Genomic DNA, 17,275 nt, shown 5'->3' with positions numbered 1-17,275 from the left:
TAATTATTATGGGCAAAAGTCACAGGGTCTCAACACAACGATGGTTGCAAGTTCTACATCATCTTGTTAATTTTGCCAAATAATTTGCTTTTATTTTTATTTATTTATTTATTTTTTGTCGAGAACTGGGATGGGCGAAAATGGGGATAAATGTAGGATGTTAGCAGATCAAACCATGGTGTCTTGTATCTAAACATTAGGGACATTAGCTGCCGAAATCTTGTTTTTTAGCTTATTTACTTAATTGTGGCCTAATACATAGGCAATTGTTCTCTAATGCCGCCACGCACAGTCCCAATCTCATACATTCAAGAAATTCCCCCTCCATTTTGTTAACACTTCAGAAGTCCTATAAAATTTGTGATAACCAAAGAACAAACACGATTCTTTAAACACATTCCTAGCTAACAGTAAATAAGTGGGAGATAGCAGCGTAAGGTTAATACTGGATCTAATTGTTTTCTCAGGCGTTCTCTATAATCTAAATGAACATGTTGGTCTAAGAAATCTAGCACATTGATGAATTGAGACACTGAGGACAAAGTTTTCGAACAATATAGTTTTTCTATAGTGAGCAACTTTGAGCTCTCAACTTTTTATTAGTAGGTTTGGGGTTCCTTTCATCCTCTAGAAAGGAAATATTCTGAAACTGACAACCAACTTACGAGTTAGCGAGGAGCACATTTGGAGAAAACCCTCATATAAAATAATCCCTCTCATAAAGGTTTTTAAGCTTAACCTTTTGGTTCTCATATCTGGCTCCTAAATAAATTTGGCAAGACCTTCTTAGGGTGATGACCATTAAAAAATATCCCTGTTATGTTTATTTATTTATTTATTTTTCATTGTATAAACTATTAGTATGTTTCGTCAATAACAAGATGAATCAAGTTCTGTGCCATAGAAGGCTTCTGCACACCCTTATAGATCTGATGTCCACATTCTTTGTTTTTTTTAACAAAAGGGGGTGGGGGGTCATTTTAGTTTCACTGGGATGATGAAATTAGGTAGAAATAGAGAGTTGAAACATGGAACAGAAGGAGGAGGGGCAAATCAACCTCTTTTGACATCCACACTCATCATCATTAAGAAGCATATGAAAAAGAAAAATGCTTTGAAATGCTCATAGAGCATCTAAAATTGGATTGGCGACTCTCTGAGTTGCCTCAATCCCCTTGTGCCATGTGTCAAGATGAGGTGCACAATTACTCCACGAAGAATGCCATTAGAAACTAGGCTACTATTAGTTCGTTGTGGCATGAGGAATTCCGTTCTCTCTTGCTGCTTCATTAAGAAATTGAAAAACCTAAATTTAAAATTAGTTTGTGCAGACATGTCCATATAGTTTCTACGAAGAAAAGAGAAAAAAAGAAAAGAAATCATCATATTTTATGAGCCTTCAGGAGAATTAATATCGGTTTAACATGACTGGAAGTTCTAAACAGACTAGGAAAAAGTTTACGACTTTAGATTAACTGCTTTCTTTTTATAAGCTCTACTGAATTAAAGCCTTGATACCATCCACATCCAAAGGTGTACTTTTTGTTCTTTTATGCATCCTGATAAGATATAGTAAACTAAACACTACCTAATCATCTTTTTATCAAAAAAAAAATGAAGAAGAAAACACCACCTAATCACCTCTTGCAGAATACCCATCCAAAGAAAGTTGTGACGTTACCTCTCACCACTATTAAAAACCATATCGACTCCATTTTCCTGAAATATTCTTTCCAAACATGCTTATAAAATACCCAACATAGCAATAAAATATTTACTCTAGAAATCAAGTGGCTGTTATCCATCTAGAGAATTCCATTTTAAACTGCATTGTGGTATTAAACTAAGTTGTAAATGGAGATCTCACCTTAATCATATTCATACCCCATTACAATTGGCTGCAATTGGACTGAGCCATCTTTTAGGCTTGTGTTGCTAATTGACATGTTCAAGTTCATTCAATTAGATAAATCATTTGAGTTAAAACAACAATTTCAAACTTGATTTATAATTAAGCCAAATCATCCGGTTTTACCCGAGAAAAAAAAGCCAAATCTAAACGCCCCTTGTAGTCTTGCAAGCAGATATAATTATCCAACAAAAATTTAGGCAATAGTCAAGCAGTGGCACAAACATCACATGTTCGACTATGCTAATTTTTCGATCATCGCTTTGTAAATATTTTCAACACCTCCAGTAATGCTTAAAAAATGAAAAAAAAAAAAAGGTATAGGAAGGCCTGAGCACTAATTAGCATGGTGGGCCTAAGCTCCAATGTAATGGTTTGTGAGTGAACCAAGCCAAACCCAACAACCCAAAGCTCTAGATGGCTCATAGAATTATCAAATGATATAAAACTTTCTGATATTAAATTACGAAAAATGCTTGAGTAACTCAAATAAGTCCCTCAAGGAGTGACCACTCTATTTGAAATTTTGAATCGGCTTCTTGAACTGTGTCAACAAATGAAGCAAGGTGATTGGTGCAAAGATTTGCTGAGTTACTTTTTCAAGTAGCTTTTCTGGGTTACCGTAGCATTATTGCTCTAGAACAACACGCTTCGGGCGTCCTCCGGCACGCCAATTAACGGCTCCCCACTTCCTACCCGCCCCCCTGGCACGCCCACTTCTTCCAACCAACCTCCTTTTCTCCTCTTCCCTACCCCCACGTCCTCTTCTCACCAAAAACCCTCCTAAAAATCCTCTCTTTCTCTCGTTTTCTCTCTCTGAGGCAATGGAAGCGTGCTCGGAGAAATGGGAAATGGCCGCCTTGGCGAGCCCGAGAATCTCCTTCTCCCACGACCTCTCCCCCTCCTCCACCGCCGAAGCCCGCCGTCTGGACGCCTCCCTCTCCTTGGACTCCACCGCCGACGACTTCGACTTCAACTTGAGCGTCCACATCCCCACCGACGACCGCTCCCTCGCCGACGAGCTCTTCTCCGATGGAAAACTCCTCCCCCTCCCCATCAAGAACCCCTCCACCCCATCCAATCCCCCAGCGCTCCCCCCACCGCCCACAATCCCGTATCCGAAGAAGTCCGGCAGCCTCCGCGAGATCATGGCCAGCTCCGAAGATGACAGCAGCGTCAGAAGATCTCCCTCTTCTTCCCAGAAATCCTTCTGGCGGTTCCGCAGGAGCAGCAGTCTGACTTGCAGCGGAGGCAGCAGCCGACCAGGACTCCTCTGTCCCTTCGCATTACTCCGCAGCAAATCCACCGGCTCGTCGCCAACTCCGAACCCACCAAGGCCCGACAAACAGTACAAAAAGACCAACCACACTGGCGGCGGCGGCGGCGGCATCAATTCATCGTCGTCATTCCTCCGCAGCTTCTCGACTGATTCCAGCTCGAGAATTTATTACTACTCGAGTGCGCGACGATCGTGCAGCCACGGGGTCAGAATTAGTCCGATTCTGAACGTGCCGGCGGCCAGCGGTGCGTCGTTTTGCCATCTGTTCTGCAGCTGTGGGGGTAAGAGCATGCGAAGGGGATCAGCAGTTACTTGTTCTCCGTAAAGCATGGGAAGAAGTGGATTGTTTCGAAATTATTACGAGGGAGGGGCCTTGTTCGTTTGCAATGATAGGATATACTCTCTCTTTTGCCTTGTTTTTTCCTCTAGCTTTTGACTTACTCTGCTCTCTTGTTTGAAGTGTAGTGGAAGTTGTGGGCTTGTAGGGAGGGAGTGTGATGGAAGGAATTGTGGGTAGGATGGATCATGAAGGGTGTTGAGGGATTGGGGGACAGCGAGATCCCCCTGCTTTCATGCTTGCTTGCTTCCTTGGGATTTCCTCTCTCTCTCTGCTCATTGTTACTCACTGCTGCTTTCTTCTATCTTTTCCTATGTATTTTTTTTCACCCCCACTTCTGTCGTTTTTGCGGGCTATGGGATTGCTTTCTTTGTTGTGCAGTTGGGGGGTCCATGTTCTACGTTTGTGGTGGCTTGTTTTTAAAGGTTTTGGCCTCTGTGATGCTTTTGACTTTGAGTTGCATCGTATGTTATAACTCTTCTGTCCTACTTTTCTTGCTCCTCTAAACTTCGGTGGGTTTAAGAAGGGAAAAGTCTTACTGACTTCTGTCTTCCTCTCAGACCATACATGGAGAGAAGTTGCTTTGTTTTGTATGTTTTGTAATTGACTCGCCATTAATTATGATCAATAAAGCATATTGGGAGCGTATTATGGTAGACTTTCTGCATTATTATTTGCTTGGTTTCGTCGTGTCAAATCGAGTCACATCATCCTTGCGTGATGGATAATTACCAAACAAATGTTATGCTGCAATTTTTGGTGGTAATATTTTTTGGGATTTTTGTCGCTTGATCTCAATATTTTCTTGCTGCTTGGAGCGCATGGAGATGTCTGCAAATTGTTTCTACGACTGAGTCTGCTTTGATTTAACAAATCAGTGGCAAAAGCTCACAAATATTTTATTGTTTTATTAGACTCCTTACGTCCATCTCTCTACAAACCACCGAAGTGTTTCTAATTTAAAAAATGAGTGAGTGAGAAAAAACAAAAGATTAGCTACAAGGCCACTTGAAATATTGTTTCAGGCTTCTTTCAAATTTACAGCATGCATGCATGGTATTTGCCCTTAAGATAATTATTCATCTCCACAGCCCATGATTTCCCTCCATTCTTCTTATCATATTCCTACTTAAAGCCTTCTAGAATAAATCCCCATCGTTGCTGGAATCTTTCAATCCTTCTTTCGCCCAAAATATTCTCGTTCAATTCGATCCATTTATTTGGTCAGCTGGATCAAGTCTAAGTTCAATGCCCTGTGCTCTTCTCGGAATCATTCCTCTCAAGTTAAAAATCTTCATTGGAGTTCAATCAATCTAGTGCAACTCAACAAATTCCATTGCCGGTGTCTTTTAAAATCATCTCAAAATTATCTAATACATCACTTTTGGAGATTCAAGCATCACAAATAGCTTTATGAGTGCAAATCACCCAACACAATAGCTTCACAAATATGTGGTATTATATGCAAGTTTTTGCGGACCAATCGACCCCGTCTCGTATAAATGTTAGTCTCTAACATTCTCTAACATCGGCAAACAATATCAAAGGCAACTCACGATGAGAATGGCCGAATCTAGCCTCCTTTAACGGCACGAATAGGTTTGGATCTCGTAGCATCGGTTTGGGATTTTAGGCTCCTCTTTTCGGTGGGTGTCACATGGATGGTGTGGGCGCCAATCGAGTACTGTGGGTCGCTTATTGCAGTGTAAAAGTGAAGGGCAGCATGGGATGGATGCTGGTAGCTGCGGTCACAAGCACATGCATGCACTGCTACATGAGTACATAAAGATGCTTAAAAGAGAAGAAAATTTTGTTATAATTAATCTTTTTTTATCGAAACTCATGTCCTTGCATGTTAAATCTGATCTAAATTGTACTTCATTCTTCAACTTGATAACGCTGCTGCTACTCCTTGATATCATAAACTAAGGTTGGGTTCGAAGAATGTCCCCTTTTATCTCAGAAGTTATATTTGTAACCGAGTTAAGGTAGAGGCAAAAGAATGGGGCATCAACAAAATATACTTTCATGGTCAACTTTCCCTTGTTCTCGTCGAGATATGTAGATTAATCTAGATAGACTTACTCCACCATCAAGGTGGGATATGTAGGTTTATTCTACATGAATTCCATTTTTTGAGTTGCATGCAAGTGGCATCCGAATGTTCTTCATCCTCAAATTTTGAATTCCAGTCGTTTGATTGCTTCAGAAAAAGTTTCCAGAATACAATTCTTGGGTACAGAATCGTTTCAAAATGTTAAGAAGACGCTCGAGTCGGGGCCTGTTAATGGTTGGACCAAGCATAAGACTGCTTGCAAGTTTGCGATTGGCGTTTTCTAAGATACTTGGGTCCACACTGAATGCAAATGGACATGTCACTTCATGAAAGCAGCCACAATGGAAAATAGGAGGAGGAAGAAGAACTGAGTGAAATTGAGCGTATCGTGCTGCTTAAATGTAACTGAAGTTAACATGTAATTCCTTATCCCTGCAACACTAGTTACTCAATTACTCAATTGCCAGTGGCAAAACAGCAACTTAGATATGCTACCTTAAGAAGGTTGATTGGAATTGATCCTTTTTTTAATTTAAAAAAAAAGAGCTGAAAAATAACCTTACAGGAGCTACAGTGCAATATATAGGTAGAAGAGCACAAAAATATCATCTACATTCCACACCACTTTCAATTGTACTGGCCTAAGCATAGGCACTTGAAAAATTTGGCTCTTTGCCCAGACAATGCTTTCAAAGTTAAGAACTCATCGAAGTCAGACATGCAATTTGAGCAAGCTTAATCCAAACCCAACTTGTCGTTTGGGTCCATTTGGACTAATATTTATGTTACTTAAGAGTCAGCTTGGACTGAAAGTTGTCAAATTAATTTCCTGCCAGGTTAGGCTCTAATTAGAGTTCAGGCAATCCAGAATCTACCTGACTTCAAAATATGCTTATATGATAAAAAGGGCCTTAAGAATACATTGGTGACATAGAAGATGTTAGTCTTCTGTTTGCGAGCTCTGGAGACCATCTGAACAGAGAACCAATGGTGCCTCGGAGATCTCTCTCAACACCGACCGGAAAACCTCTCCGCCAGCAGCTTCCCTTGTAGTGCCTTGTTCCAACATTCAATCAGTACTTACCAGGGGACACCTTCGACCGACTAGAATGACTGCAAATCCATTTGTCATTGGAGATGAGGCATCGGTGCTCTTTAGATCAATAAAAATGAACAGAGATCAGAGACATAACCTTGTAATTCACCAGCATTTCCAGCTAAAACGAGGAGGAAAATTGCTCTCCGAATTATGATCTCGAAATGCCCTGATAAGGATCACCTTAAGGATATTATTGATAAATATCTTGTCTAGAAGAAAGAGTTTGAAGGTGTCTTCAGGTCCTGCCACCATTTGACAAATGGGCAATACTAGACTCACAGCAGTCACAAAAAGAGAAGTCTTTCGATTGCCACACTAATTGCTAGGCACCTTGAAAGGGGAGTGTTTTCAGTTGATTCCATTTTTGTTTGTACATCGGCAATGGTTCTAAATCAGTGCTCAACAGTCACATAAAAACAATATTATGAAGAGAGGATCAGAAGGCTTACAAAGAAGATGGATATTTTTTTTAAAAAAAAAAAGTCATATCCTTTCTTTCATTTCAGGTATACTGCAACAAAGTAAATTATAGGTCTAAAAAGCTAAATATTCTATTTAATGCTCCAAAACAAGCATGGAGACTCCGAAAAATAGTTCGACGATACAATCCATGTCAAAGAATGAGCCATGGATAAGAATCAAGTATTTTGTTTATGTTTCATGGAAATGTACAACAGCATATAGAGCACAAAACTTATATGATGCTCTTAAATATGCATGCATTTAAAACAGTATGAAAATGTTACAGACACACACAAATACATGTATGTATCTGTATGTATGTATGTCCATGTGTGTGCATGTATGTGTACATACATACATACACACATACATAAATATACGTATGTATGCATGTAGACACACACATGTGTGTGTATAAATATACATATACATACACATATATACACAAACATATGTGTGTGTGCATACACACACACACACACACACACACACACACACACACACATGTATACACACATGTGCATGTGTGTACATATACATATATAAATATGTGTGTGTGTGTATAAAGATATATAGATATATAGATATATACATATATACACATATAGATATATACATATACACATATACATATATGTATGTATGTACATATACATATGTATTACACTGAAATGACTCCTGCAAAATACACCAATTCTCCACCACTGGCAGGGTATCATGCCTCTCCTTCGGTTCTCCAATTTGCCTGCACCTGAACTGGGTATAGGAATTTGATAAACATAATCTGATTTTGTAAGATCTACTTGCTTTAATTTATCTAATTTAAATACTACCAGATATACCTGCACACGCCTAGTGCAAGCATGCAGTAACACATTCTATCATCCTGGATAAACAAGTAGTAACTTAGAATCCATTTTCTCATACAACTAATACAATACATAAATCATAAAACAGTAATATACCACATCTAATACCAGTCCAATTGATTTCGCAGATCTTTTTTATAATATAATGTCATGAAGTGAAAATTAAACTGCCATCAATTGTCTACACATGGTTAATAAAACCATCATAAAATTTAAATGACCCATAAATAAATTGCGTTTCTATTAACATAATCCTCTGCTTTCATTTTCTATGGTCTTTGTTTCTTATCTTTCATTTAATTAGTGACTACTAGACTATATTGGTTTTGCCTGTTACTAATTTGCAAGAACTGTTTATAATATATGCGATAAAGTGAAATCCAACCCATCTTCTGTTTTTGATCTTCATACAATTAATAAAGCAAATATAAAGAAGCCTACTGAAAGCTAGATTAGGCTGTCCTCCTATTCACATGAATCTCTACATTCTCTAATTTTTCATGATCATATACATAATGAATTATTTTTCTCATGTTCATTACAAGGAGGTATTTAACTACTTCTATTTTGCAAGTTAACAGCTGTGTCCATGGAACCATAAATCAGTCTATAACCTTTTGTGACAATTGCATGTGTTCTAGATTTATGAAGTGAAATTCAATTAATTTAATGGGGAATTGTAGCTAAAAATACCTAAAAATAAACTGGATGAGAATTTAGGGGAACGAAAACCGCAAACACATTTGATCATTTTTTTTGGGAAATTGTGCCTCTTTAGCCACATTGAGCATGCTGGAACTATCAATTTAGTCAGAATCTGAATCGCCTTTGTCATCTTCTCTGATTCTGCAGACATATACTCAATTAACTTAACTAAGCTTTGACCCCAAACTAGTTACCCTGCAGACATATCTGAAAAGCAAAATTTAAGTTGCAAACAAATAAAAAAAATAGGTAGCTGTTACTTAACCCAACAGCAAAAACAAGTGGGAGACATCAGAAAGATGCTTCTATCAGGGGTCATAAACATGGAAATTCATTGTAAGCAGTTATTTATTTATTTTCTTTGTTTTTTCTTTTGTGTGGGTGTGCATGTGTTTTTTTTTTTTGGGAGAGGAGTTTTTTTTTGGGGGGGGGGGTGGAGAGGGGAGCAGGCTATTGAAGTAGAAAACCAATTTGATGCCAAAATCTTAGCATCAAATAATTAAAAAAAATATAGAAAGATTACATTAACCAAAATCCAGTTAATATCCTATAACCCTAGCTTCTTCTTAACCTTCTAGTTCTAAAATTCTAACTCCGAGGCATTTTTGATCCAGTAAAAGAAATAAAGAACCAGAAATATTCCACAAACCAGCTTCCTCTGATTCATTGTTTGGACATTATATCTAAAAGCATATCATTCAGATTTTTACAAGTCACCAAAGCAAATTTTCAAATTAAGTCATCCTATGAGGTATTTTAATGAGATGGGGCTGATTTGCCCAAAGCAGTCCATTGAAACTAGCCCAGAACAGATTTCCACTCAAACATGCTTGAACAAAAACAAAATATCGTCTAAAACATATAAAATTGACCATAAGCAATCAACTGGTCTTGGTTGTATTGGTTGAGATAAGTTAGATGCTCACTGAAAGTAAGAATTAATATGCTAAAAACTTTATATTTCACAACCACTTAAGTTGGACTGGCTTTCAATGACCAAAAATGATAATCCCTGATCAAAAATAAGCACAGAATGGCTCCACTAATCATTTTTATTTTAATTCAATTGTAACGGGTATGTGATAGAGAGAAGTACATCATCCAAGGTCCAGATTATACAAGATTGATCATATAATTTTTGTGGAAAGAGGAAAAAAAGGTGGTTCTTTAGTTAGCTATTTGTGCACTAGAGGTAAGATAGTCTATAATAAACATTGTCTTAACCGATGCTCATTTAAAGATTCTATTCATTGCCAAGTTTGGTGGAATCTTGAACAGTTGTACGCTGGTTGCATGACCTTAAATTGTGAAACACAAATTATATGTTTCCCTCTCTGCCAACTGTTCTTTCAGGTTCCATGCCAGGACCATTATGCTAGTTTACAGAGGTTGACATCTGATGATGAAAACACTCAAAAATCAATTACTCGTACTTCAAATCTTAAAGTAAAGATTGTAGAAAGAGATTATTTTGATATACAGACACAATGGGAGTTGGAAAAAGAAAAACAGAAATTGGCAATCAAAAAAGATTTGATTAGACTAGCCATCAATAAACTTTCAACAACCAAAGCTTCAATCAGTCCATTACGTGATTTACATATATAACATAAAGTTATTGATGCAATCATCATGCCCTGTTTTCTGTTGGGTTCTAAACAACCATATTTTTTGAAGATAAAATTGTGAAAGTATGAGTTAGTAACCCAAAATTCAATCATATCTCAAGGCTAAAATAACACCACCAACTGAACAAATTTAATATAAAAGAAATGGACAGAAAACTTATTCAAATCACCATGTCTAGATCTATATAGCTAAAAGAAAAGTTTCTGAATTAAAAGAAGCAACCAAAAAGGTAAATTATTAAAAATAAGAGATAAATGAAGGATAAAAGAAGACAGACAAACTTATTAGTATGCCTTCATCTAAATAAGATAGAAAATAGCAAACTGTTTTACCCATTTAAACTGAATCCATGAGCAACTTTTAAAGGAGAACAGAGAACGGTAAAATTGGTTCAAATAAAGAGTGTTTAAGAAGAAAGAACATGTTAATGCACATGCGTTCCCCGCAATGTGTGTGGTGCATGGGTCTATGCATGTAAGACACGCACAAAGGAGCAGAGGTTATTTATGTCAAAATTTACCAAGCATGTTTCTTTTTAAACTGTTACCACCATCCCACAAGTTTCTCTTCCTTGACGTCCAATAAAAGTTTCCAAGAGTGACTTTCTTCGATTTCTCACCTTTACAAAGCTCCACAAGGCAGGCAAAAAGAAAGAGTAATAGGACATCTATAGGGTTTCTTTCATCGGTTGTCTTAAAGGGTTCCTTTTCTGTATATACATTCCTCTTCATTTATCTTAATTTTTCTATTAAAGTTCGTAACTGATCATGATTTATATTTTTAATTATTACAGCTTTCAGTTTTCATCTCTGGCTTAAACTTTTTTCCCAGAAAAAACTTGCGTGCCTTGAAGGATACAAACTTGAATCAAAAATTTTTCGAGCCTTGAAGGATACAAACTTGAATCACCTGGATGCTTAATTAATCAATTATTTATAATGAGGTTTCAGTTGCAAGGTAAAGGATGGTTAGAATTCTGAGAGGATGGTACAAGACAAAAACATCAAGTGAACCAACTGAACTTATTTCTGGCCTTAACTTCAAACAAATCCACAGCATTAGTAAGTCAGCAAGATGAATTAGAATTCTCAAATCACATGAGATGATTCGAGTCAGAAAGCTAAGGTTCACCGCAAGTCGACAGCTGACAACATAATTTCAACTAACTGAAGGGCCTTGATACCTATAACCAACAAAGTGTAGAAAACACCATTTTATTCAATCTAGCAATTATCACAAGTTCAAAAAACAAAAATTAGTGTTTAATTTTCAAAAATATTTCATTATAAGTGCCATCCACTGCTTTCATGGATAGGTTTCTAATTTAGATACTATTTCCTGCAGCAGTAACTCTTTATCAGAGATAATAAAATGTCATCATTCTATTCATTGTGGAGCCATAAGAACGTACTTAAAATGAAGAAGACCAAGTTCAATGGAGGGAAAACTTCTTAAAGAAGCTTACTAACATTAAAAGGCTGCTAGCCACCTGATAAAGCAACAATATATCAAGCAAGTGTTTCAGTTCGGTGTGGATACAAGAAAGATACCTGCCCAATTTTGTGAAGGAGATTTTCATAACAAGCAATGAGAACAATAAAAACATATTTTAATTTTTTTTTATTTGAGATTCTGATTAATATAACCTAATATTAGCATCAGATCACCATACTAAAGAAGTATGACCCTCCAATGAAGGAAGTGCAAAGGGAACCATACAACATTCTGTCAATCCGCTGTATCATATACGCAACAGCATATCACAATATCTAGCCCAAAACACATGCACATGCATTCTGATGCTACGACAGAACAGGAGACCAAGCATGAAACTGTTTTTTTATAAAGAAGCAACATTGCCTTAAAGAATTAAAGATAAAAAAGATAGAAAGGATAGCACCAATAAACACGGTTGTTGCCACCCAGTAGTTAATATATGGAAGTTAAAAACAATTTACTGTTGAAAACAATCAACTAACTATAGCATCTTTCTCTCACATCAAAATTAGTGAACAAATATAAGTGTCAGAGAAATCAAAATCACAAAGCATCAGAAACTGCACTCCGACCAAGGCAATAAATGCAAAATGACAAATATGTAGCTCGAAAGGTTTCAGCACTTACTGACTTCATGCATTAACATGAGCAATCACACTTTTTTCTTTTATTGCTTTAAGTAGAACACAGAATCACTCTTAAGGAAAATGAATACATAGATGAGACTTGTCGCTCCCTCATGTTCTTACCAGAGGTTTCTTTAAAGGCAAAGGCACTCCTTTTCATGCAACTAGCACTGCATCAAATCTTATTCTGGTTTCATTCACATCCTTGGATGAAACACAAATCTCAACCAAGCCATCCAACTGTCTAATTTGCCTGTGGATGTAAGGAACACCCACGGCACTTCAAGAAACATATTATTTGCTTATTACATTTTCCCTCTGTCAGTAATCCCATAATCATCATAAATTCATAACATATGTTAAACATTGCACAATTTGAATTTTTCATCGATCAAGCACCACCGAGTATTGGCCTCTTATCTTTATCAACAAAATGACCCAGCTAGCAAACAAAACCATAACTGTTCTTCAAGAATTAGGAGATTTTTCTTGGACTTTTATCCCCGCATAAAATCCTATTAATAGCAAAGTTCACAATTGCAGCCAGAAGCTAGCATCTTCACAACCTTTTCCACCAGCTCCCATCACACCTCTCCCATATGATCGAACCAAGATATATATAGGTAACAACATGACATCTCTTTCAATACATGGACTACAAACCAAGTTCAGTTACCAAATACCAGAGTGTTTATATTTTTAGATAAATCTTATAATATAACATTTAAAAATTCAAACAAAACCATCTTGCCATGTCCACTTTGAGGAAAAAAATTTCAGAAAATTTAAAAGATAATTAAATAAAAAAAACTTAAATTAGAAAATAATGTAAACAAGCAAGCTTGCATAGCATAACAAAATGCAAACTTTAAACACCTTTATTTAAACTTTTAATTTACAGATTAATATGGTGTGCTACAAAACCACACTAACCATGGACACGGGACTAAAGTAATAGTCAGAAATTAAAAACCCTGGAAGCTTTCTCCACGAACAAACATCTACTTTGATCACATCCTCTAACTTCTGCAAACAAAAAACAATTCATCAAGGTGTCGGTTCAAATTTATCCAGAAACATTCAAAAAATCTGGAAAAAGCTAAAAAGGATAAAAACAAAAAAAATGGTGACTACCTTACTCATCAATTTTGTACGAATCCAGAGTTACCTCGGATAGCCACAAACCAGGGAAAAGAGACTGCAGTACCAAACAAATTAAAAATAATCACAAAAACTAATTTGATCGGAAAAGAAAATTAAGGAGTCAATTATACCAAGAAAAGGAGGGAAAAAACTTGAAAAAAAAATCAGATTTTTATCAAAAACTCTCTTACGTCTAGCTGCTTCTGAGCGATCCTCTGCCTCTTCTTAGGCCTCCGAGGGGGCTTCGTCCCCTTGAACAACAAAAAGTCCTCTTCAATCTCCTCGCGAGACAGCGAGATCGCAAACTTCCGCCGCTCCCCCTTCTCGGCGCTATCTGATCTCAGCCTGACCGGCTTTGCTACCAGGTTGCTGTTCTCGGCCGCCGGCGGAGACGACGGCCCAGCAGCCGAATTGGGGTTCCGGGGCCACCCGTTCTCCCCCGGAGCACTGCAGGCAGCCCTCCTCGTTCTCAGATTCCACGGCCTCATGGCCGCTGCCGCCGCAGCAGCAGCAGAAGAGGAGGACTCCTCCCCCTCCCCTTCCTCCGGAGATCTTTCATCGGCCTCCTTGGAGTCCCTCGCCTCCGGAGGCGCCCACGGAGGGCGGGATTTATCCGGGGAGGAGGAGGAGACCGGCCGCTTCTGGCCAGCTCGGGTGTCGTGCTGCGCGGTTGCCGGAGCCACCGACCCGGCGTTCTCGCCGGCGGCACCGCCGTTGAGGTTCATGCACCTCAGGAGCTTGTGGCGCCCCCAGCTGAGGGTCGGGAAGGAGAAGTTATGGAGGCGGGACTGCGAGAGCCGCGGCCGCGGCGGCGAGCGGGTACGGTTCTCCGCAGGCAGCTCCGCCGGCCTCTCATGAACCTCATCCTCCTCCATCGATTTCATCATCAACGGTGGAATCGGGGGCCGTTTCCGGATCTTCTTTGGATCGGCGGGGAGAGAGAGTGGGGAGTGGGGTGGAAGTTTTCTGGAAGGAGGAGCAAGAGGAGAGAGGGGAGGGGATGCTCAACGTTCATGTGGGGGCTGGTTTTTATCTCGCGGTTTATGTAAGGGGGGCAATTTAGACTTGGGGTGGGGGTGACCGGATCGCGTTTAATTTCGCCTGCACGATTCGTGGACCCGCTTTGGAGTGCTCTAATCGGGGAGTGGCAAACGGATCCGACGGCTGAGATTAGTAGATCGGGTGAACTTTCGTTTCTGATGCTCGAGGGTTTGGCTCGGGTGTTACGAACGCGGCGGATTCGGTGGAGTTACATAAGAGCGCAATATCGTGTTACAGAAATAATAGAATTAGACATTAGAATTTGATGAGTGCGTGCGGATTGGATTTGGGCCACCGCCTGAAAGGTGCAGCTGGGCCACATCAGAATGGAACGCAACTTTGTGATGACACGTGGCATCAAGGATCTTGGCATGTGATGATACCAAAATACTAAAAGAACAACTGTTCACTCAGCAGGCCAGTTTAATTTTTCGGATCAAGCAGCAAAGCTTTAAAAAGAAAATGAAATTTAGGTCAACAATTATGATTAAACAGCATGGATATATCATATATGGTACCTATCCAAGCAGTATTTACAACTATATTTATCAGGACCACAACATTGCCTCCAAATACATCATTTACTGTCCATGCAGCTACTAACCATTTTGAATGCGACTGGCCATAGCATGCAGATTTAGGATTCAAAGAATGTAACAAAAGTTAAAACTTGGCAAGTAATTTGCTGCCTTTGTAAATATTAACCATTTAGCATACAATTGGACACGGTATGGACAATGTGATACGGCAATCGGCAAGAAGATTAAATATCATGCAGCAAAATTTTAAGCTAGTAGGTGGATTTGCTAACTTTGCAGGTGCATATTTTTTGATGTCATTTGAGATGGTTCTGAAAAATTTTATATGGTTACTTGGGATGCCTAGAGTTCAAATCTCCAGTGCAAAAAGATATGGCTATTGCAAAAAGATTCGCGAATCAAAATGAACTAGAATTCAGCACATGTGATGTACGTGATTATTGAAGAAAAAAAAGTAAAAGAACAGGTGAAGGAGTCGCATGGCAAGTTTGTAGGCAAAATGGTGTTAAAAATCAAAGCATGAACAGTTTTTTATCTGGGTAGCATTTTTGGGTACGGCAAGGGGGGCTCACAGAACTCCCAAGAAAGAAAAATTTCTAAATCCCAACAAAGGAAATTAATCCTCACTGCATCAGCCAGGACATAAGGATACAAGTCTCGAGGGATTGCAAAATCAGATATAAAGTCTCTAGTGGTCCCTCTTAGTTGGTTTGCCTCCCAGTAGTCATGTTCAGCATTAGAAAAGCTTAGGGAGCCTTTAAAATGGGACATATCTTTGGATGAGAGGATGCTTTAGAGACTAAGTAGCAAGGCTTTAATGCTTGCTAATTCATCTAATAACCATAGAAGAGTCGCCTTCCATCCATATCCTAGTGTTTTTTGAACTGCTGAAATTAACCCGTGCCATGCTGCTCGTAATTCTACCTCTTGGTACAATTGGCATTTGGATTTTGTTTGGACTTTTAAGGTCCATGGAGCTTTGGCATGCACTAAATTTTGACCTCTCGGGCAGGGTTATTCGGGGAGGATGGAACTGAAGATCGCTCTCTTGCTTTGACCACCGTCGAAACGGTCACGTACAGATCCCCTACACCTGCTTCGCCACCTTTATTTCTCGCCATCGTAATATTGGTTCATTATTCTACCAATCAAAGTCATAACTCAAATTCTATTTTTGTGTAGCCACACGTGTTCAAAATAACGGCTAATATAGCTATAAATTTTTTGAAAATCTTTACATTTATATATCAATATCTGAATTTAACATCAACCATCATTATGTTGCTTTACTATTATAATGGCCGTTAATTTCAGATCCATGGAGTGGCATTTTTTCGATTTGTTTGAACAAAATAATATTTTTATGCATTTGGGTCAACTTCTAAAGTATTTTATTTATCTCTATCATTGTTAGTTTTTATTTTTAAATTATTCATTTAGAATGAAGGGTGTAAAATAGCAGTTCCCATTACACTAGTAAAAATTGGTTTTACAGAGAGCTTATGACTTTGAAGATACCACCATACAATACACCATAAATCAATATCTATATATCAACAATTAAACAAGTTAGTAAAACATTCTTCTTTCTAAATCAATGCATCCTTCACGAGCAAAAACATACAACTCTCAATTATATAATTTTTTTGTAATGTTCTCCTTCTCGTTGTAGTAAAACTTTGAGCTCATTTGTTTCGGAAGAAAAGAAGGAGAAAAAGTGTAGTTGACTGGAAAATAAAAAAAAACTTTATATTTGGTTGTAGTTTTGAAAAGAAAAAAAATAGGAAAGTAACTTTTTTTCATGAGAATAAGATTTTTATATTTAATAAAAAAAACTCATATGAAATATAAAAAAATCTAATTTCTACCGGCTAAAACTGGAATATTTTTTTACCAAAAATATTCTTGAGCTTTTACATAGAACATGAGAATATTTTTTATTAAAAACATAATAGATATTTTATATATATATATATATATTAAAATAACTACTAAATTCAATATAAGTTGTCCAAAAATATGCTACTTTTCTATAATTAACTATACATGAAAAAAAATACTTTTCTAAATATCATATATTTAGA

General features: G+C 37.9%; 2 protein-coding genes across 3 annotated transcripts; one reads left to right on the top strand and one right to left on the bottom strand.

The window, feature by feature from the left end:
• The first annotated feature begins 2,440 nt into the window (after positions 1 to 2,440).
• Positions 2,441 to 4,181, top strand: LOC103723592. The gene has a single exon (XM_008814548.4). It carries the CDS (start codon positions 2,734 to 2,736, stop codon positions 3,511 to 3,513), a length of 780 nt encoding a protein of 259 aa, XP_008812770.2. The 5' UTR covers positions 2,441 to 2,733; the 3' UTR covers positions 3,514 to 4,181.
• A 5,732-nt stretch (positions 4,182 to 9,913) lies between these two features.
• Positions 9,914 to 14,647, bottom strand: LOC103723583. Of its 2 annotated transcripts, none has more exons than XM_008814540.4 (3): positions 13,803 to 14,647; positions 13,603 to 13,666; positions 9,914 to 13,491 (listed from the first exon to the last, which is right to left on the bottom strand). In XM_008814540.4, the coding sequence occupies exons 1-2, from the start codon at positions 14,496 to 14,498 to the stop codon at positions 13,604 to 13,606; spliced, it is 759 nt and encodes a 252-aa protein (XP_008812762.2). In that variant the 5' UTR covers positions 14,499 to 14,647; the 3' UTR covers positions 9,914 to 13,491; position 13,603. The 2 variants fall into 2 exon arrangements, with proteins under 2 accessions (XP_008812762.2, XP_008812761.2); XM_008814539.4 differs by having other exon boundaries at positions 9,914 to 13,494; positions 13,803 to 14,646.
• Between the last annotated feature and the right edge of the window lie 2,628 nt (positions 14,648 to 17,275).

Source organism: Phoenix dactylifera, chromosome 9 (genome assembly GCF_009389715.1).
Source record: "Phoenix dactylifera cultivar Barhee BC4 chromosome 9, palm_55x_up_171113_PBpolish2nd_filt_p, whole genome shotgun sequence".
In the NCBI taxonomy this organism is placed as follows: Eukaryota; Viridiplantae; Streptophyta; class Magnoliopsida; order Arecales; family Arecaceae; genus Phoenix; species Phoenix dactylifera.
The sequence above is the reverse complement of the archived record's forward strand: the minus strand, read 5'-3'. Positions and strand labels throughout refer to the sequence as shown.

What these genes read in the sequence shown, in the direction of transcription:
- LOC103723592 (XM_008814548.4), top strand. Translation starts at nt 2,734, where the DNA reads ATGGAAGCGTGCTCGGAGAAATGGGAAATGGCCGCCTTGGCGAGCCCG.
- LOC103723583 (XM_008814540.4), bottom strand. Translation starts at nt 14,498, where the DNA reads ATGATGAAATCGATGGAGGAGGATGAGGTTCATGAGAGGCCGGCGGAG. An exon ending in TCGCTCAGAAGCAGCTAGAC is followed by an intron (nt 13,667 to 13,802) that starts GTAAGAGAGTTT and finishes TTGGTACTGCAG; the next exon opens with TCTCTTTTCCCTGGTTTGTG.